The sequence below is a fragment of the Talpa europaea genome (genome assembly GCF_964194135.1).
Source record: "Talpa europaea genome assembly, chromosome: 9".
NCBI classification, from domain to species: Eukaryota; Metazoa; Chordata; class Mammalia; order Eulipotyphla; family Talpidae; genus Talpa; species Talpa europaea.
This window is the reverse complement of record NC_140076.1, coordinates 68,730,731-68,752,098: the sequence shown is the minus strand read 5'-3', so window position 1 is coordinate 68,752,098 and position 21,368 is coordinate 68,730,731. Positions and strand designations below refer to the sequence as shown.

At 51.1% G+C, this 21,368-nt stretch overlaps 1 protein-coding gene across 2 annotated transcripts; it reads left to right on the top strand.

Moving 5' to 3' along the window:
* Positions 1 to 1,564: 1,564 nt before the first annotated feature.
* CLTB (clathrin light chain B) lies at positions 1,565 to 21,218 on the top strand. 2 transcript variants are annotated; one of them, XM_084242081.1, is made up of 6 exons: positions 1,565 to 2,015; positions 7,477 to 7,523; positions 15,870 to 15,987; positions 16,240 to 16,351; positions 17,893 to 17,946; positions 20,770 to 21,218. In XM_084242081.1, the coding sequence occupies exons 1-6, from the start codon at positions 1,829 to 1,831 to the stop codon at positions 20,939 to 20,941; spliced, it is 690 nt and encodes a 229-aa protein (XP_084098207.1). In that variant the 5' UTR covers positions 1,565 to 1,828; the 3' UTR covers positions 20,942 to 21,218. The 2 variants fall into 2 exon arrangements, with proteins under 2 accessions (XP_084098207.1, XP_084098208.1); XM_084242082.1 differs by lacking the exon at positions 17,893 to 17,946.
* The last annotated feature ends 150 nt before the right edge of the window (positions 21,219 to 21,368 follow it).

Here is a 21,368-nt window from a genome sequence, read left to right as displayed (position 1 = left end):
CATTTTTAATATCAAGGACTCCCTGTTCCTATCTATACAAACTAAATTCAAACTTGTGTTTGTTCGAACAATTTTCACAAATTAAAATCTGTAGGACCTCTTTCTGGATTTGAATCCTTGCTTTGATTGTCTAATAAACTCTGTCTATCATTGAGACTTAATTTCCAGTTAACACCTTCAAGTCTTAAATGAGAAACAGAAAACCCCAAAACCCAAATCTGATGGGGTTTTCTGGGTATTAAACCTCAGCACACAGTGCTGTGACTGGCCCTCTTGTTGGTCCCAGAGACTGTGATCTCCCCACGGCCCAAACTGGATTTTACTAAATGTGGCTGCCCTGGTGCTTGCAAAACAGTGGTAGGGAAAGTCATTCAGAGACTGTTGACAATGGGTAGCTGGGTGGAGTAGTGGCAGGCTGCCTGGATAAATTAGGCTGAGTCACACTTAAGGGACATTTGAGGGGCACAACTATAAGTAGAAGCCAGCCAGATTGCACAAACTTTGGCAGTCTGAGCTTGTTATTGATTCCAATCCTCAAAGTTTGGGTTCAGGGTCCCTCTAGGAGAAATAACTCACCTGAGAGTATTGAGAACCAGGTAAGATTTATTAAAGTCTGGTGTACAAGGGAGCCCGCAATGGAAGTCGAAAATTTCAGCCTGGCTTCCTGAGGGAGATGCCAAAAGGGTTTCAAGGGATTAGCATACCAGGGTGGGGTAGAGAGGGGCAATGTCATAACATGTTGTGGGCCAGGCCAAACCAGGACATGTTGAAGAGAGTGACATGCTTCTTCATATGGCTCATGTCTCTTGACACCCAGCGGGGGGCATGCTAGCATGCCCATGAGACTCTGGTTATGCTTGGTCTGGATTTTTACGAACTGTGCATGCAGGACCCTCGACTTCCTTCCTCCAGGAAATTGCGAAACATCATTGGTTGGGATATGGCACCTTATGTCCAGGCATGGAGCCTTCCTGAGTCTGGTGGGCACAGTTGTTTAAACAAGTTGTTTAAACAAGATGTTAGATAGGACCAGCCAGTCAGCCACTGGGCATTGGGCAACTCATTTTACCAGTCCCAATTTCGATCACCTAGGCTATCTCCAACTGAAGCCTCTCCAAATGAAGAGAAATGCATAAGAAATGCACTAACTCAAGAGCCCTCCAGGAGAGGGCCTGGATTTCCGGGAAAGAGGCAATTGAAATTGTGGGATTTAGTGTCATCTCTCCCGAGTTTCATTTACTTCTCTTACAGAGGTAGCGGCTCCTCACAGCGAGATTCATACTATCCGCCCAGCTTAGATGACAAAACTTTTGCAGAGTGAATCAGGAGCCAGGTCCGTGCAGCGAGCCCCTGGCCCTGCCCGGAGCCCCGGGCTGCCCGTCCGGGAGGTCCCGCGCACACTCCGGCCGCTTTGTCGCGTCCTCTTTGCTTCCAGACGCGGCCGGAGTGTGCCTGGCCGGGTGTCCGGAGTGAGCGCGGCTGGTGGGCGCGGGGCCCCCGGCCGGCCTCGGACCCCCGGGCTGCGCGGCCGTCCTGTGCCGCCCTCCTGCGGCCGCCGCGAGGCGACCTCCGGCCGTCCTGCGGCCCCCCCCGGCCGGTGACATCACCGCATTCCCGCCCGGCTCCTCCCGCCTGCAGCCGCAGTGACAGGCGAGCCGGGCCGGGTGGCGGAGAGGAAGTGCCGGGCCGCCGCGCCGCGCCTGTCCCCGCCGAGGCCGGCTCCCCCCGGCGGCTCGGGTGACAGCGTCGCGGCCGCCGGGCGCAACGCCGGGCACGCGCGGGCCGGAGCCGAGCGCCAGGCGGACGCTTCAGCAGAGACGCGGGGAAAATGGCTGATGACTTTGGCTTCTTCTCGTCGTCGGAGAGCGGGGCCCCCGAGGCGGCCGAGGAGGACCCGGCGGCTGCCTTCCTGGCCCAGCAGGAGAGTGAGATCGCCGGCATAGAGAATGACGAGGGCTTCGGGGCACCTGCCGGCAGCCAGGCGGCCCTGGCGCAGCCGGGACCCGGGAGTGGGGGTGAGTCAGCGCTGCGGACTGGGAACTGGGGGGCTGGGGGCCCGCGCCCGGGTTCCCGGGCTGGCATGGTAGAGTGGAGAGGGCCCGCTGTGGCCAGCCGGGGACAGCTCTGGGGCTGTGTGTGCATGTGAGGGGCACCTGGGGGAATGTCTGAGGCCTTGCCTGGGTCTGCTGGTTCGCGAGACAGGAATCCGCCCTGACATTTCGTCCCCAGGCCAGTTCCACCACTGCTTGGCTCCGCCAGTCCCGCCTCAACCTCCCAGCTGTCCCAGGCTCCTGGCTAAGTCCTGTAGGTGTGGGCAGAACCCCAGATCTCAGAACCCCTCAGGGTTAGCTCTCTCTTACAGCTGGAAAATCAGGGGGCTCTGGGTGCTCCAAGAACTCACAAACCTACTCAGGGGACCACCGGCCATCCTGCAGTGCCGGGGCTAGACCCATTATTTATGTTTAATCATTTCAAATACGTTATTAAACCATTACAGAGATGGCAAATCCAAGGCTCAAAAGGTACACCACTGACAAAACTAGTAAGTAGCAGAGTGAGGCTTTATTTAAGCCGGTTTCCGTCAGAATCTATGCCTGGCTCTGAGTGAGACATGGAGTGGGGACAGGGGCACAAAGGACTCCAGTCAGATGTGGTCCTGCCCTCCCCTGCTCCAGGTCTTCTTAATGGTTTTCCAGAGGTGGTCCAGGCCTATTGTGGTTAGTTTCAGACTTGGGGTTCAGAGCCTGATCCCTGCTACAGCATACTTATACTACGTTATTGTTCTGGTTCTGGCTTACAAGAACAAATTTCCTAAAATATTTAGTAAAAAAGTAGCTATCACCTTCATGGATAGATCCAAAATAGCCCTTGTTTCCTGTTAATGTTTTCACTTTGATGGAGGTTTATGAGCCCATTGGAATAAATGGTAGCTTCATTTAAAAAAAAGATATTTAGGGCCTCCCAGGTGGCACAGTGGTTGAGCGCTGGGTTGCGAAGCTGCCCGCGGCCTCTGCGGCGCCGGTTCGATCCCCGGCTGCTCCCCGGCAACCGGAGGAGGGTCCCACATGGCGCGCAGACCTCTCCTGCCGCCCGCTGCTCCCCTCAGCAGTGTACTTCGGTCCTTCTGCCTGTTGTGCTCCCTGCTCTGGCTCTGGTGAATTCTCTCACCCTCCCGGCTTCTGGCTGTACCCAGTGCATGTATGAACCAAACAAACAAACAAACAAATAGATAAATAAATAAGACATGCCTCTAGAAAATTAAAAAAATAAATAAATTAAAAAAAAGATATTTATAAATAAGGCACTCAGAGTCTTGTTTATATTCATTCGATATTTACTGAGCCCCTACTGTCTGCCAGGCCCACTGGGACAGAAATGACTAAGACTGTTCCCGTGGTTTGAGGAATATAGGAAGCATCTCTATTGTGATATGAAATATATGAGGAATATAGGAAGCATCTCTCTTGTGATATGAAATGTATCACAAGGCTTTTGTAACATGTAAGACCAGGAGTCCAGAGAGACTGAATATCTTCCCCCAAAGCACACAACTGTGTATGACAGACCTGGGACTTTATCTCAAGCCTCCAGATTCTGAGCTGTATGCACTTTCAAATGCTGTGGCAGTCACCCTGGGAGGGCATGGTATGTAGGGATGAGGAGGGGAGACTTTTGCTATTCAACCTAAGCCAGCAGTGGAGATCCCTTGAAGTAGCAGCTCTTAATGCCTCAACACTGACCCTTACACATCCCGAGGAATTCCTAAGACATCCCTGCCCACCATCATACACCAGTTCTCATTTGTCCACATTTCTTCCTTGAAACCAGCAGCTTTCCAATCAGGATTGGCTTGGGGGTGGCCCTGCTAAGAGCCCATGTTAGAAACCCCCTGAGAGAGGACAGGTAGAACTCATGCTGAGGACAGCTGGAGTTGTCTGGGAGTTGAGCAGGTGTGTTGGCTCCCAGGACAGTGAGTGCCAGGGACTTACAGCTTGGATGGGATGGTGCCTCTCTGGCAGGGGTGGGGCACAGATCTGCCCCAGACCTGAAGTGTCTGGGAAAGGAGGAGGGACACGGGTCTCTCCTATTGAAGTTGCAAATGCTCAGCTGTCCTCCTAAATGGGGCACTGAGAGCAGGAAGGTATTGGGGTAGCACTCCATAGTGGCCAGATAGGATGAAACTGATCTGACCCTCCTAGACATACCTGGAGCTGAGCAAGTAATCCTTCCCTGATCAGGTAATGAGTCCAGAAGCCTGGATGGGGTGGAGAAAATGTGCCTTGGCTTGCTGGAAACTGGGGGGGAAGCTGAGTGTCCTGCAGCAGATACCAGGCAATACCACTGAGTCTTGTTTCTTAGTTGCTGGGCCTGCTGAATGCCCTTTGTTGGGCTCCCAGTTACCCCCTGGGAAAGAGGCGTCTGGTGCAGGCCTGAGCCTGAGCCATTTTCAGTCTCTCCTCTGGGGCTGGAGCTGAAACTGCTTGGGCAATAGATACTTTGTTTCCATTCTTCAGACTGGGGTAGGGCAGGGAGGTTTACATTTTCACACCCAGATTTCTGAGCGCCAGGTCTAGCTCTGCCCATGACTTGTCCAGTCATTTCCTGACAAGCCCATTTCCCCTTCTGGGCCTCATTAAGCTCCCAGGAATGTTCTGGACCCTGTCTGCCCCTGTTGCAGCGGGGGTCAGGGATCTGAGGGAAGCAACACCCTCAGGGTTACCCCGGGACTCATATCTACTCTGCTCCTGTTCTACAGGCCTCTGTGGACACATGATGATAAACATGCTGTAGGCTAATCAGAAAGCATTGTGGGAACAGACATTTGTAATTCTGTGTGGGGGTGTGTGTGGATTTCCAAAAAGACTGAAACTTTATCTCCAGAGGAATGCTTATGGGACTGGGAGACCAGGGCAGACAGGCTTTCTGAAGGCCAAGGTGGGTACTGCAGTTGAGGTCTGAGACTGCCATGGTGGGTGCTGCTACTCCCACTCCAGGGGTCAAGCATACAGACTGGCATCATTGTGAATGAGCCCTGGTAACATAACCTAGTAGAGGAGATAGTCCCAAAAAGGAAGCCCCTTTGCAGAAGGTACTGCCACTGTTACCCCATCAACCCTGCCCTAATTTAAAGACCAGGCCACCCAGGCAGGAGAAACCCCACCTGGAATGAGTAGGGATGACAGAGGACAAGCTGACATAGTTGGTCAGAATCAATCACTAACTGAAAACAAAGCTGATTATACTTAGAGCAACTGGGAAATATTTCCATGGGATTAAGTACCCAGGCTGGAAGTCTGGCTGCTGTTGGCAACTCCATTGGCCCGATAAAAGGGTGCTTATTGCTATGTGGTAATCTTGCGTGGCCTGTGACTCTTAGACAGGCCTTGCAGACAACAGTGGGCCCCAGAAGAGCAGTTCAACTTCCATTCAAGCACCACTTACTGCTCTCCCTTTCTTTGCAGAAGTTCTTAGGCTATGGAACTTGATAAGGGAGGGTATGACTTCTGGAAGTCACAAGGAATTGCCTAAGAGGGTGGGGATTGCTGTGCAATATTCTGGGGTCTCCAGAGATGAGATGAGCACCTGGGGAAGTAAGGGATGAAGGGAGGGCTCCCCCGGGGAGGTGACATGTGAACTGGGCCTTCAAGAATGACTGGATCCTAAAGATTGTTATTCAAAGAGGAAAGCAGGAAGAAAGGAATGGGGTGTGGAGTGTGGTGTTTGGGGAAGGAGGAAATAAAAATTTAGGGTTTGTGGGAGAGCCTGGTGGGAAGTGAGGCAGGAAACATTCATAGGACCAGACTGTGAAGCTCCCACAGGTGCTATGTTCTGAAATTTGATGTACTCATTTGACAAATATTTATAGAGCCCCTATCATGCACCGGGCATTGTTCTAGGTACTAGAGACCAGCAGTGGGCAAAACAAGCCTGAACACTCACAGAAGCGCCATTGAAGTGGGGAAGACAGATCATAAACATCCCCTCACTCCCCCTTTCCCTACACACTCACAAGCACACAGGCCTCTTGGTTGTGGCCAGTGCCATTGAGAAGATAATGCCAGAGCAGGAGGGAAGTGGAGAAAGTGGTGTCCAAGGGCTGAATGTCAGGGGTGGTCAGGAAGGGCCTCTACTCGGCTCAGGTTCACCTTCTAGCGGAGGCCAAGGGGAGCGAAGGAACAGCTGTGTGGAAATGTATAGAAGAGCCTTCCAGGCAGTGGGAACAGCACCTACCATGTCTCCAAGGCATGAGTAGGCCCTCCAGTCCATGGATTCCTTTTTGTTTCCATCATATATTTTGAAATCAGAGAAGTGACATAGGTAAGTGTATGCTTTACAAAATAGCATTGGCAGTTGGTTTGAGAGTAACTGAAGTCAGGGAGAAACTGGAATGAACAAAAGTCATCCACCCATTCATTTAAAAAAATATATGTATATATACATTTATCCATCTGTTTATGCAACAGTCACTCTCTGAGCTCTTACTGGTTGCAGGCACCAGCATGGCTCTGGGGAAGATGGTGGCAAAGAGAAAGGACACCGGTCTGCCTCCAGGTGCTTGCCACTAGTAGTGCAGATAGACCAAGGTAGCTATATGTGCCTGGGGTGAGGAGAGGGCAGAGAGTGGAGGGTGATTTTGAAGGTCACTGTTGCAGCCGAAGCCACATAAATTTGGGACTTATCAGATGTCAGGGAAAGGAACCTGGAGGAGTCATCATGGACGGCAAAATAAAATTCCTTTGGGAGGGGCAGAGGGAAGAGATGTAGGCCAGGCGTTGCCTCCCAGGGGCTGTGGTTCCTGCTCTCCCAGGTGGAGCAGTCAAGGCCCTGCAGGGACTAGCAGAGTGGGCAGTTCCCTCTTCCTATCCCTGGAAGACCCGCCCTGACTCTGCAGCATCTGTCTGCCTGCTCACCAGGCACAGGCTTCACAAACAACTGTGGAGACAACCATTCCCAGTCATGGTCAAGGGCACATTAATTTCAGGTAGGTGAGCTACTGCTGGCGGGTGACCTGGGGCAATTAGTTAACCTCTTTGAGTCTCAGTTTGAAATTGTGTAAAATGGATCAATAACTTAATCACAAAATTGTTGCAAATCAAATGTGATAGTGGCTATGAGAAGAACAGTCAAGGGTTGAACCCAAGCTATTTATGTCTACCTGTGCGTGAGTCGGAACACACATGGGCATATATAGGCATGTGTTACTTCACGCTATTTTTCCGGCAGTGACAGACCATGTATACAACGGTGGTTGCAACAGGCTGTACCATACAGCCTAGGTGAGTCAGAAGGCTAGCTTAGGTGTATGCAATTATACTCTGTGACATTTGCACACCAATGAAATCACTTAGTGATGCATGTCTCAGAATATTTCCCCATTGTCAAGCAAGGCAGAACTATATAGGGGTTGGCTGGGTGTGCTAATATAAGACCATGTGTGTTTACTCTCAAATAATGCTATCTCCTTGTTCTTTCTAGCTAGTTCTGAGGACCTGGGAACCACAGTCAATGGAGATGTGTTTCAGGTAAGCGTGACTCTCTTAGCAGTGGAAGGAGCCAACAACTCGGATCTTGTAATTTGCCCCTATCGGTGGTAAGGGCTCTAAGTTCTTTTGCTCTTTATGTCCAATGCATTAGGATGGGAACATAGAGAAAAGTGTTGACTTTTTAATTAATTTATTTTTGCCATGTAGGAGAAGGGGGTAAAGAATACAAGTCACTAGAGATGGGGGCTGGTGGGGTATGGCCTCATGTTGCCCATGTCCAGTTTCCAGATGGAGAGATAAAGTAACCTGTCCATTTAGGTGGATAAAGTCCACCTAAATGGCCTGGGCTGAAGGACACACAGGGCCCTGCATGAGTGTGTGCCATTGGGGGAGCCTGACCAGAGTGACAATATCTGGCACATAAGAGCTTTGAACTGGGCAGACTCCAGAGATTCCAGAGATTCCACTTAGAATTTTCCCCAAGGGGATCACTGAACAAAGAAACCAGATTATTTACAGGATTATTTATAATGCAAACACACTGGAAACAGCCTACGTGTCCAGCATCAGGGGCCTGAGTAGGTAAATTGCAAAAGTGTCATTGTTAAAAAGAACAATCAGAGCTTCTGTAATGACATAAAAAGATGCCCACAATATATTACGTGGGAAAAGCAGCTTGCAGAATAATATACACAATATGGTACTGTTTTTTATTTTAGAAAGATGCTCGCACAAAATTCTGAAAGGATGTGACCAACTGTTAACAGGGTTAGCCCTGGGGTAGAGGGTGGGGGAGGATCAGTAAGGGGCTTTCACTTTCACTGGATTGTTTTGAAATTCTTAATAGTGCTCCTGTACCGTTCCACCCCCCCCACCCCCCCACCCCCAAGCCACACCACACACAGGTTCAAATGCCCATGACCACACATACATACACGTGAACCAAAATAACACCCAATAAGGCTATTTTGAGTTAAAGACTGCTTCTCTTTACATCCACCTAACCCTCTCCCCTCTTATTCAAACAAATTGGTGTAAGATTCCTTATACCGAAAGAACTCAGGCCGTGAATAGCATGGCCAGGATCTCACAGATGCAGCAGTTCTCAGCCCCACCCCCAGATGCTTAGAGGAAGCCCTCATGGATGAGCCTTAATTCCCACCCGGACTTGACCTCTGGGGCTGCAGTTGTAGGATCTTAGCTGGGCCCCACCCTGTCTAGGAGCTGGCTCCTGAATCCTTGGGGTGGAATAAACAATACTTTCTTATGTAAGAGGGATGGGCTGGTACCTTACATGGGGAAGCTGGCCAAATGTCCTTTCTGGAAAATTACTCAACTATCAGCAAATTAGTTATGTCAGCAGTCTCTAGGATTGTAACTTTGTGTCTCCTTAGGCCTGAGAGCACCAAATAAGCAGCCTTTACTCTTGTATTGTTTGGTAGGCCTTTGAGACTCAAACTGTTACCAGGACTTACTTTGATCTGTAGGAGGGACAAACTTTTTTCCCCTCTCTTTCTAGTTTCTTGACTGAGGTACCCATTATAATGAAAGACAGATTAACAGGAGAAAAAAAACAAACAATAAGTCTCAGAGCCCCCTAAACACATGAGGCTGCCTGACAGTTGAGGGGAGGCAGTTGGGGTTTATATACCATCCTGAGCTAGGGAGAAGGGGGTAGGGATCTGGGACTGCAAAGGGGAAGAAGAAAATTTACTGGAAGATGAGAAAGCAAATGTTTGGTAAACAAATGTTTGCCTTTCCCCACAGAAAGGACTTTGAACAAAAAGCCTGGCTATCTTCTCTTTCTCCCTGCCCCCCTCCACCTAGCCTAGTCTACCACACCTTGCTTAATATTCTTTGTAGAAAATCTTTGATGATAACTGTTTTCTGGGAACAGCCTTCAATCTAAATTATTTTAGCCAGTTAAGGGAGAGGTAAAGAAAAACTTTCTATGTCTGTTGTTTCTCCATTGTTTCTTAAAAATAATCAGCCTAAAATAATCTTTATGCCATTTGGGGGAGAGAAGGTTTGTTCCCCTCCCACCCAAACTGGACCTGGTACTGGAGATATAGATGTGTTAAAACAAAAACAAAACAAAAATAAAAAACAAACAGCTAACGATCTCTTTGGTTTTAATGCCAGATTCTTGGAAGCAGGCAGCAGCCCATGTAGCACACAGCACTACGAGGGGTGTATATATGGAAGGAAATTGCAGTCAGAACACAGTGGAACAAAGTTATTTGTAAAAGATAATTATATCAGGCAAAGCCACCTTCTCTTAGGGGAAGGCAAGGTGCGGGGAGAGGCTGAAATTGCAATTAGGCTAGGTATTAAATCTGGGTGGGACTTGGGGCCTGTTGTTTTTATAATACTTAAAACACTGACGTATGGGCAGGACCATGTTCCTTTCTACAGGTTAGGATCTGGGGTCCTCTTCCTTTCTACCTGTTAGCTCAACTTTGTATTTGGATCTGAAGAACCCTGGGCTTCTTCCCCAGTCTCATGGAACTTTTATACTCACTGCTACTGATAACTCATAACTCTGGATATGTTTATTTATAAATTATGTCATATCCCTACCCATCCTAGGATCCCGATGGCCGTGGGGAGGGTCTCAGATGAGACCCTCCTACATCACCTACATCACCTACATCACCTATGCATGGCCTGGTGCCTTTTGTTGCCGGAACTGGCCAGGCGTGAGCATGTAGTGTGGTGTGGTTGGTGCATGCCCAACACTTATAAGGGTCCTGGGCACAACTTTCTTGCTACTCTTTTTTTCTCTTTCTGGCAGCTTGGGGACCACCAAGGGCTCCCAGTACAATCCCCAAGAAGGCTTAAGAGTAAGCCTGCTCAATTCCAGTTCCATCTGACACTGCCATGTGTAAGGAGAGAAGGTTCTGGTAGATTCCCTCCCCTGCACAAAAGCTCTACCTTCCTGCACATGCTGCCATCAGCCTCTTTGAGCTACTTAGAGAAACCAACAGCTCAGCTTAGCTTTAGCTAAAATCCCAAAGATGGATATGCCTCCTCTCCTGGCTATCCCTGGAGTCACAACATATGCCCCTGCAGCGGGCCCCACAGGAGATGGCCTGAGATAAGCCTGGCCCTGACTGCACCCCCCTGCCTTTTCCTGACCCCTCCCCTTTCTAGAGCTTGGAGGCGCTCAGAGCATTGCTGCTGCAGCCACCACTGAGCCTCCCTGGCAGCTGCTGACTCGATTTCTCCACTGGGACCCTTGAGTGGTCAAAGGTCTTGGTCCTGGAGCACACACACTATAACCCGCTGCTCACTCCCTGGGGCAGAGGCTGGAAAATAAATCCAGTGGCTGGAGGAGCTGAGCCAGCCTGCCGGCAAGACCACTGTGCTCTTGGGTGGAAGGCACCAGGCCTGCCAAGAGCAACACAGCCACACCAGCCTGGCTGCCCCTCACGTGTGTGCATGTGCTACAGGCTTCAGGGGACCCTGTGTGGGCACCCGCAGTGGAAAGTTGAATGTTATTCCCATTTAACAGGTGATGGAGCCCCAGGAGCCCAGGAAAAGGACTTCTGCAGTGTCACACTTCCAGCTAGTGGCAGGAGGGGACTATAAGTACAGTCCCTCTGACGCCATGTCCCAGGCTGTTCCTGCACCCTCCGCGTTGCTTGGCCCGTGGCCACTCCTTCCCCTATTAGCTCGACATTCTCGGAGGGCCATGTGCTGTGCTTGGGGCAGTGGATGTAGAAGCAAATCTAGTGCATGTTTGTGCTTGAAGAGCTCACTTCTCACAGAGGATAGACCTGGAAAGAAGTGAGGGTGTACACGGTGGTACTAGGATATGGGATCTGGAGGCAGTAGAAGAGTTAAGAGTTTGAGTTCTTACCATGTGTCAGGTACCCCCAAGAGTCTTACACACATTAGCTCATTTCATCCTCCCAATACCCTGCAACATGGATTCTCTCTCCATCCCTGCTCTACAGACCAGAGGGAGGGTGCACAGAGAGGTTTCAAAGCTCTCTCTGGTCACACAGTTGGGAAGAGCTGGGACTGAACTCAGAACACCACAAGGAAGGGATGCTGGAAGTGGGGTTCTAGGCTGTCCACGGGGATGTGGGTAGTCTTGGCAAGGGAAAGACACTGAGATTGGGGTTCATTGGGGGCTGGAGCCCTCTGCAGAGTGGAGCTGTCCAGTGTGGCCAGCTGTGCACCCTGGGCCCGAGGTGCAGACATCTCTGGACATGATGAGGTGTTTGTAACACAAAACTGGTTCCTCTGGATGTGCTGTGTGTGTGCTCCAGGGCCCAAGACCAGTGGGTCTGAGCCTTCCCTCCAGGCTGCTCTCACACCCAACTGGGGTGCTGTGGCAGGCTGCAATGGATATGTTTGGAATCAGAAGACCTGGGCTTCATTTCTGGCTTTTCCCAGCTAGATGACCTTGGATTACTATTTACTTAAGTGCTCTGAGCTGGAGTCCCTATTTGTAAAATGGGGATTGGAGGCTCTACCCTGCTGCCCTGCAGGGTTGTTGAGAAAAGCACTCTGCAGTCTGGGGAACGTGTTATAAATTTCTGACCTAGGGCCTCCCCGGTGGCGCAGCGGCTGAGCACTGGGCTGCGAAGCTGCCTGCAGCCTCTGCAGCGCTGGTTCTATCCCCGGCCGCTGGCGAGTGTCCCACATGGCACGCAGACCTCTCCTGCCATGCCCACTGCTCCCCTCAGCAGTGTATTTCCAGTCTGCTGTTCTGTTCCCTGCTTTAGCTCTGGTGAATTCTCTCACAGTCACCGCGTCTGACTGTACCCAGTGCTTGTATAAATAAATAAATAAATAAATAAATAAATAAATAAATAAATAAATAAATAAATCTTTAAAAAAAAATAAATTTCTGACCTAGCTAGGAAGTGAGCATAGAAGGGGCACGTGTGCGGGTGTGAGAGAGAGATGAAGGGTGAGATGAGGGGAGGAGGACACACTCTTTAATCTTGGGGAGGAAGATTTATCAGGGAGACAAAAAGATGCACAGATCATGCTATTCAGAAGTGACTTTGGTTGCTATTGGCTACTATGTGGCCTGTATGTTCACACCCAGGGATTAAGTTTGAAGCCCAGCTCTGCCATTTCCTGGGTGACCTTACAACTTTGGAGCTAGACTTTCCCTACCTGTAAAACAAAGATAATAAAACCTGTTCCAGTGTAGGTTTGTAAAGATCAAAGAGAACCGTTTAATTGCAAGTTTTCTGCAAGTTTTAAAACACTATAAAATATGAGAGCCTTAATTTGGGAACAGGCTTTATGGGGGTGGATGCTGAGGGACACTGCTGGGAGGAGACTCCTGCCCAGAGGGCCCTTCTCCAGCCCACCTCTCCTACCCCATCTCCTCCCAGACCTGCTGACATCTCTGCACTGAGTTTCCCAGAGGCCCTGGCCCCACGTGGTCCTTATGCTGCCATCTCTTGTTCTGAAATGTCCTTTCAAATATCTTCCCACCCAACTCCCACACTAGAACTCATGCTCTCCCATGTCTCCCCTCTTTCCATGACCTGTATTAAACTGTGCACCCCAGTAATAATCCTTCTTTGTGGAGGGATTCCCCCACCCAAGCTGCAGGATGATGGGCTGTCTTGTTCATCCCTGTCCCCAAGTCTGAGCATGTATTAACTTACATGCATGTTCTAGAAATCCTCTGGTGGCCAGGCCCTCCCTGTTCTAGATACTCTAGAGACAGACAATCTTTTCTCAGGGAGCTTACTTAATTAGGGTAAGGGAGATAGATAGTATATATGTAAACAAATAAGACATTTCAGATAGCAGTAGGTGCTATGAAAAAAATATATAGCACCGGAACACACTCATGTACACAAAGTAACTGTGCAGTGGCTGAAGATGGAACCTTCTTAATCATAACAGGGTTTTCCCCAAAAGGGCTGGGGTGGAGCTTACCCAAGATCCATGATTAACTTGTGTTCTCCAGTTTAGGGCCCTGGAGAGACTCTTCATTGATGTGTAATTCTGTGCAGGAAAGAGGAATTAAGGGCAGCGCCCCAGTTGCCCCACCCAAGGGTGGGCCTGATCTGAGGTGCAAGGCTGTACTACCCTGGGCCTGCCCTTTTTTCTTTCCCCAGACAGCTGGAGACCAGCCCTGATGTTCTTCTGCCTGCTCCTTCTCCCTGGCTGCTCACATTTCCTGGGCATCTCCTCTGGACTGGCACATGCTGGCTCCAGGGATGTCCATTATGCTGCTACCAAGCTCTGGCTATATGCCAAGGACAATAGGGTGCCGTTGGACAGTAGACATGCCACACACTGTCCCATGGGGAGAAAATACTAAGCACTGGTATTCATGATAGTTCTGATGAGTGCTTGAAAGAGGAGTCCAAGGAACCATGCAAGGACAGGATAGGGCAGGGACCCAGAGATCACAGATTAGATCTGCTCTGTCCCCAGGAGCTCGTGGTCCAGCAGGGAGACTTACACGATTGAAGGTGAAGATTGTGCCAGACAGCACAGAGAGGAAGGGGCACAGATCTGTCTGGGGGCTGGGAAATAGCCCAGAGTGGGTGACTTAGTTGACTTGTGGGATGGAATAAAATTTCATCAGCTGGAGAAGGGAGGGGAGTGGAGGGTGGGGCAGCCAGGGTGTGTGGGATGGGGATGTGTGCAGACAGGAATGTGTAGGGGGTGGAGAGCCAGAGTGGGAGTGGCACCGGCTGGGGCTGGATTGGGTTTTTCAATCCCAGAGAGAGTCACATCCTTTTTGGGCTAAGCTCTCCACCAAAATGCTCTAAGTTTCAACCCTGGTAGAGAGCATGGAGAAGTAGGCAGAGCTCCTTCCCCCTTCCTCGCACCCCCCCCCCCCCCCCCGCCCTGCTCCAGACTCCACCCCACACCTCCCAGTGTCAGTGGCCTGGACTCTGGACTTTGGCCCTGGTTTGATCACTGTGTTATCGCATCTCTCTGACCTCAGTCTCCTATGCTGTAAAAAAGGAATAACAAGTAATAATATTAATGATGATGAGAATTCCACCTGCTACTCATTGAGCCACAACTCCGTGCCAGGCACATATTACTGCATCACATCCTTACAACATCTCTTAGAGGTATTTTTGTTATTCCCATTTTCAGATGAGGAGGCTAAAGCCTGGCAAAAGTTAAGCAGTGTGCCCCCAGCCACACTTTTACATGGCAGCGGTGGGATTTGAACAGAGGCTGTCGAGGCCAAGTTCTCCATCTCTGCACAGTCTTAGCCGTGGCCATCCTGTCTATTTCAGGATGTTTGCTCAGCAGATAGTTACTGAGTATCTGCCAGGTGCAGTTGCTGAGCTGGGCCCAAGGGGACACATCAGTGAACAAGACAGACAAGGTCTTGGCTGTCACAAATATGACATTCTAATGGAGGCAACAATGGATAAGGAAACACATTATAGAGTGAGGTCATTGCAGACTAAATAAGTGAGACTCGGCAAATAAAACCATAGTAGAGAGGGGCTTCATCTCTTTTTTCTTAGAGAATGACTTTAATACCAGTAATGTATTAAAGCCTGTGCTTGGAGACATTCAAAGTTGTTTACATTTTAGGGCCTCCCCGGCGGCACAGCAGTTGAGCACTGGGCTACAAAGCTGCCCACAGCCTCTGCAGCACCGGTTCTATTCCCAGCCACTGGCGAGGGTCCCACATGGCCCGCAGACCTCTCCTGCCATGCCCACTGTCCCCCTCAGCAGTGTACTTCAGTCCTTCTGCCTGTTCTGCTCCCTGCTCTGGCTCTGGTGAATTCTCTTACCCTCCCGCGCTTCTTACTGTAACCAGTGCTTGTATAAAAAAAAAAACAAAACAGGGCCTCCCCGGTGGCGCAGCGGTTGAGCGCTGGGTTGCGAAGCTGCCCGCAGCCTCTGCAGCGCCGGTTCAATCCCCGCCCACCGAGCGAGGGTCCCACATGGTGCGCAAACCTCTCCTGCTGCCCGCTGCTCCCCTCAGTAGTGTACTTCGTCGGTCTGCCTGTTCTGTTCTCCGCTCTGGCTCTGGTGAATTCTCTCACCCTCCCACATTTCTGACTATACCCAGTGCTTGTATAAATAAATAAATAAATCTAAAAAAAAAAAAAAAACAAAAACAAAAAAACAGATACCATTTAAAAAAAAAATAAAGTTGTTTACATTTTAAAACTCAGTTCATCTTTATATCGACTCCATGGGGTGGGTACAATTTTTAGTACAGAGAGGCTGAGTAACTTGTCCAGGGTGACATGGGGGACAGCTGCTGGCAGAAGGCCCAGCAAGTACAAAGGCAGGGTACAGACACAGAGAGTGTGGGTGTGTGGTGTTGAGGCATGCAGATAGGAGGGGGTGTCCTGGCGCTCAGGCAGCAGAGACAGTGGGGCACGGGCAGGGTCCATTGTGCTGTTTGTGTGCTAGGAGGCGAACGGTCCTACCAACGGCTACGCTGCGATTGCCCGGGCTGACAGGCTGACGCAGGAACCTGAGAGCATCCGCAAGTGGAGAGAGGAGCAGAGGAAACGGCTGCAGGAGCTGGGTGAGGGCATGGCTGAAGTTGGGAGCTGGACTGGGGGTTTCCCCAAACCCTTGGCTCCCAGCAGAAGGCTCTTTGGGACACTGTGGGACATGGGGACCTTAGGGATATTGGGCCCTGAAATGCCCTAATGAGGGATTTGGGCCAGGTGGGCCCAGGGGCCGCCTGCTGGGGCTGAGAAGAGAAGCAGGCGGGGCAACTGTGTCCTCATGTCCCTATTCGAAATTGCCATTTATCCTCCTGTTGGCATTGCAGATGCTGCCTCCAAGGTGATGGAACAGGAGTGGCGAGAAAAGGCCAAGAAGGACCTGGAGGAATGGAACCAGCACCAGAGTGAACAAGTTGAGAAGAACAAGATCAACAACCGGTGAGAGGAGCTAGGGGGCCTGGGGGCTGTGAGGACATGAGGGGCTGGAGGACATGAGATGCTGTGGGGATACGAGAGGCTAGGATATGGGAGCCTGCCTGGAAGATGCGCGATTTGGTGGCAAGAGCACCAAATTGCCCTGAAGTTCAGTGCCGTGCAGCTGTGTATTCAGTGATGTGGCCCTGTGTTGCCACATCAATGTCAGCATAAGCCTGGTTGGGAGTCAAGATCCAGCCTGGACACTGAATTTGATTGCTTGTAGAAGTGGTGCCGCTTCAAACCAGCGTGGCCAAGAATAAAGGAAGTCAGAGTTCTGTGTAACAGCTGAAGAGGCCAGGGGGGTATGATTGCAGGGTCAGTGGGCTCAGGGCTCAAACAGAATCAGTGGGCACTCATTTTTACTGCCCATCAGCACTGCTCTCCTCCAAGCTGTCCCTGGCATGGGGGCAAGGTGGCACCAGCAGCTCCAGTCTTCTGCTCTCTTCTCTTGGCAACCTCAGTAAAAATAGCATCTTGCTCCCAATAGCTCTAGCCGAAGTCCTTGCCAACCCTCACTGGCATGTGCCCATCCCAGACCCAGTGACTATACACCAGGGGGAGAGGCTGTCTAGTGGGCCCAGCCTGGTGATAGTTCTATCCCTTGAGTTGTACAGTGGGTCAGTCTCACCCAAAACACAAGACTAAAGTGGAAGCAGCCTGATCCTACCAATAATAATCAGGGAGCCCTTCCTGGAAGGAGGGGGATGACTGCTGGGCAGGCGAAGACAGTGGATACTCACCAGAGAACACCTTCTTGGAAATGGTCTCAGACTAGATACTACCCAGCAGCCCCTGCCTTGGAGGCTGTGCCCCTTCAGGGTACAATTCTACCAGGAAGGGCAGAGCTGGTTCTGGGATGCTGCCATACTTCTCTTCAAGAAGTTGCTGCATGCCAGACTCAGGGATGGACCCTGGGGAGACATAGATGAGTAGGCCTGAGTCTGCATCTTCAAAGAACTCAGAGGAGAGAATCACATGCACAGTTGAAACACAAGTATAGCAGTAGGGTTCTCTGCAGGAAGGCCATGGGAGCAAGGGATGTAGGTGATGGAAGGACCTAGGCATCTGGGGACCTGGGCTTTGGCGGATGAGTAGGAGTTCATCAGGAAATAAAAGGCAGGAGGTGGGGAGGGTATTCGGGACCAGGTATGAAAAAAAGGACATTGCGTTTTGGGCCTCAAGGAGTCAGGGAGTGGCAGGAAAGTGTATATACAGTGGGGTCACAGTACAGGTTCTGAATCCCAGGGTGGTGGGAGTCGTGGAAGGTTTGTGACCAGGAGTAAGAGGATCAGGTCTGGGTTTCAGAAATGGCATTTAGGTGGGTGCAAGATCCCTTCTTCTCTTCGGGCTGTTGCTGAGCCTTCCAGAACTGCACTTCTTAACCCTTCTCCAATAGGAGGTACTAATGCTGTGTCTTTTTCTCTTTAACCCTCTGCCTGCCTGCCTATCGTGCTATCTGTCTCCCTGCCCACCCAACCCCTTCCCCTAACCTTTCCCTCAAGGATCGCTGACAAAGCATTCTACCAGCAGCCAGATGCTGACATCATCGGCTACGTGTATGTGTCTCCTTTGCTCCTCTGTTGGGGGAGCTGGAGAGGACGTGGGCCCCATGTGTGGCTGGCACAGTTTCTTGAGTCCCCTCCTTGTGGGGTACAAGTGAGTGTGGCTGGGCTTGGGGCTATGGCCAGAGCAGGAGTGAAACCCCACAGCGGGTGTAGGCACCAACCTAAGCCTCTGTTCCTTCAGCAGCTGTCTATTGAACATCTACTTTGCCTGGAAGCAGCTTTGCTAAATGGAGGCAGAGAGAAGCAAGAAGTGCATTGGTCAGCCCCAGATGGGAGAGGCACATGGCAAAGCAGCCCCGACTCCCTTCCTTGGAGATGCTTCTTGTGGGTGGGAGGGGGTAAAGGCGTCCTTTATTGAACAAAACAAACATTGAGTGCGGGATGTTGGAAGCATAAAGAAGACTAGGAGAGGCTCCTACATGCACACCCATCCCCTCCTCCCGCCCCCCAAGTGCATGGCTTCTCCTTAAAGCTTTGTTCAGGGTTTGGCCACCAGTCCCTGCCCAGACCTCCACTGGTCCCTCTCGTGTTTCTGGTTTGGGATCTTGTTGCTACTGCAACTCCCAGATCTGAGATAGCCAAGAGGTTTTCCTCTTGTGTTAACCCCAAATGGCTGGTGGCATCAGTGTGAGGATGTGTTTGGGATTGTGACGCTGAAGGAGAACATGGAGAGGAAGAAACCCTGTTGGTCACGTGCTCACCCTCGGCACACCCTGGGCAGGCACCCCGCTGCTGTCTGGGCTAACCCTTCACTCACAGAACACAGGCTATGCCAGAGTAACAGCCTTCCCTTCTGGCCACTGTCCCACCTGACTGGCACTTACTGGTACTTATCTAGCCAGTCTCTGGTCATATAGGCCTAGGTACACACAGCCTGTCCCCCCAAGTTGCTCATGGGCAGGAGCTTATTTGCAACAAGAACCTCATGGAAGGACACACTGAGGCTCTGCTGAGCTCTGCTGCTGGGTGGGGTTGGGGCTCAGGCAGTCTTCAGAGATTCAGGATGTCCACATGGACTTAAAAGCGTCAGAAGGAAGGTCCTGGGTGGGGAGGGTGACGGGTGTGGAAGAAACAGCTGGGGCAAAGACAACAAGACAGACAATATCTACCTGCCCGCAGCACTGGTAGTGGGGATGGGTGGGAGCCAGGCCAGGTCGGGGCCAGTTGCAGAATGCCTGTTGGGTCAGGTGAGGGAACTGAACTTGATCCTGAAGACAGCCGGGCACCACACAAAGTTCCAAGCAGGAGAGTGGGAATGGTAGGGGAGCTTCTGTGCTCGGGAATACACTGGGGGTCAGTGGTCCTGTTGAGCCTGAGGAAATGACCTAAGGAGCAGTCAAGAGTCCCGCAGAGAGGGAGAGCCTAGAGCAGTGCTCCTCAGACTTCCCTGGGCCCAAGATTCACCAGGGGATCTGGTTAAAATGGAAATTCAGATTCAGTAGGATTGAGTGAGGCCACATGTTTCTAACAAGCTCTCCTGTGGCGCCACCACCTCCACCAGACCAGGCACCACTCTGTGATCAGCAAGACTGGAGCCTCTTGCCCCAGAAGAGCACCCCTCATCTTCACCAGCCAGCTGACTCCACACAGCACATTCTCCCAAGCCTGCACACTCCTGCTGCCTCCTTAGATTCCTGAGCCAGTGAGGCAGAGCTATGAAGGGGAGGCGTGGCTCCTCACTTTTCAGGAAATGAGCACACAGCAGGTAAGCCAGTTCATCCTGGCGCAGCCTGTGGGGATCCCCTAGAGAGCTCCCTCCCTTTGACCAGTGCCTGGCAGCTGCAGAACTGGTCCTGCTTGAGATGCTTCCAAGGAGAAAGGGGCTTTCCAGAGGCCCTTGCTGACCAAACAGGCCCCAGTCCAGTCTTCACACCTAAGTCATTCAATGAGTCCCATGCTAGATTGTGTCCACTTAACTGTATTTACTATACTTTGTTTCTTCCTGGTTCCTTAATTGTGGCTTCTGTAACTGTCAAGCAGAATTAGGAAGAAATCACCAGTTCTCATTCTAACTCGATTCCCACCAAAGCCCCTCCCACCCCCATCCCCGGCCCCTCATGGGACCATTCCTCAGGCTGTAGCTCCATAGAGATCATAGTCATCCTGGGCTATGTCATCAGATATGCTTGGGCTGCAGTAGAGTCTGTACCGCTTGCCTCCTCCACTGTGGTGGGTCCCCACGCACATTAGCACTCCGAGGACTTTGAAAGTCTTGCTTAGAAGATCCTCTTTGATTGGTTTTCCATCCATATTTGACCACAGCCCTTTTTCTGGAGAATACTGATAGTGTCCATAGAACACTGAGGCAAGACTGGGTTGGTTAGTCAATGTCAAATTTTTGAAAGTGTTGAAAGTAGCTGAAGAATTACATAGTTCTCTTAAAGGCCTTTAGGTGTCAGGAGCCCCAGGTTGAGAGCTCCTGATGGAGAGGTAATGAACGCAGTGCCTGGACTGCTGCAAGGGCAGGGTTGGGGGAGGTGGAGGCTACTTTGGCTTATCGTGGTAAAGAGGTGAAGCTGCACTCAGACCTGAATGACAAAAAGCATCTATCCATAAGTAGGTCTGTGAAAGAGCATTCCAGGAAGGGGTTACACCAAGCATGAAGGGCCTGAGGCAGGACCAAGGTAGGCTTCCTATGATGCCAAGGCTTTTCTGGGGGCCTGAAGTCAGAGGGCACAGGTCTGGGGAAGAAACCTTTAGGAATAGACCCCAGAGCAGGATGGGCAAAGCAGCCTTGCTCTGTGGAATTGGCGCATCACTGATTCAGGGGAAAGGCAGACAGCTGTGAAACCACTGTCCTATCTCCACCTGCAGGGCCTCTGAGGAGGCTTTCGTGAAGGAATCCAAGGAGGAGACTCCAGGCACGGAGTGGGAGAAGGTTGCCCAGCTGTGTGACTTCAACCCCAAGAGCAGCAAGCAGTGCAAAGACGTGTCCCGCCTGCGCTCGGTGCTCATGTCCCTGAAGCAGACGCCACTGTCCCGCTAGGTGCCTGCCACAAGCATGGCCATAAAGCATGGGCTGTCCTCGGCACGGAGCAGCAGCTGCTTCAGCCAGGGTGGAAACGGCCTCTGGCAGCTGCTACACAGCCTATTCAGATCCTCCCCATCTCCTGGGGCTGGGAAAGGGAACCCTCACCCACTCACCCTTCGTTCCCTCCTGGCCCTTGGCCCAGCCACTCACGCCTCCTCTCAGTCTACAAAATTGTGACTGTCCCTCCTGATGTATTTTTTTTTCTTGGCTTAAAGGATGTGTTGTTAACTCTTTTTACACTTATTTATTACCATTCTCATTTCTCTGGAAGCCACAACTGGTGTCAGGGCTCAGTTTGTGCTTAGAACTTTCCCAGGTTGGTGGCCTTGAGGGATGGTGACTCCTGCCCAGAAACTCAGGGCCTCCAGTCGCAAGTGGGTAT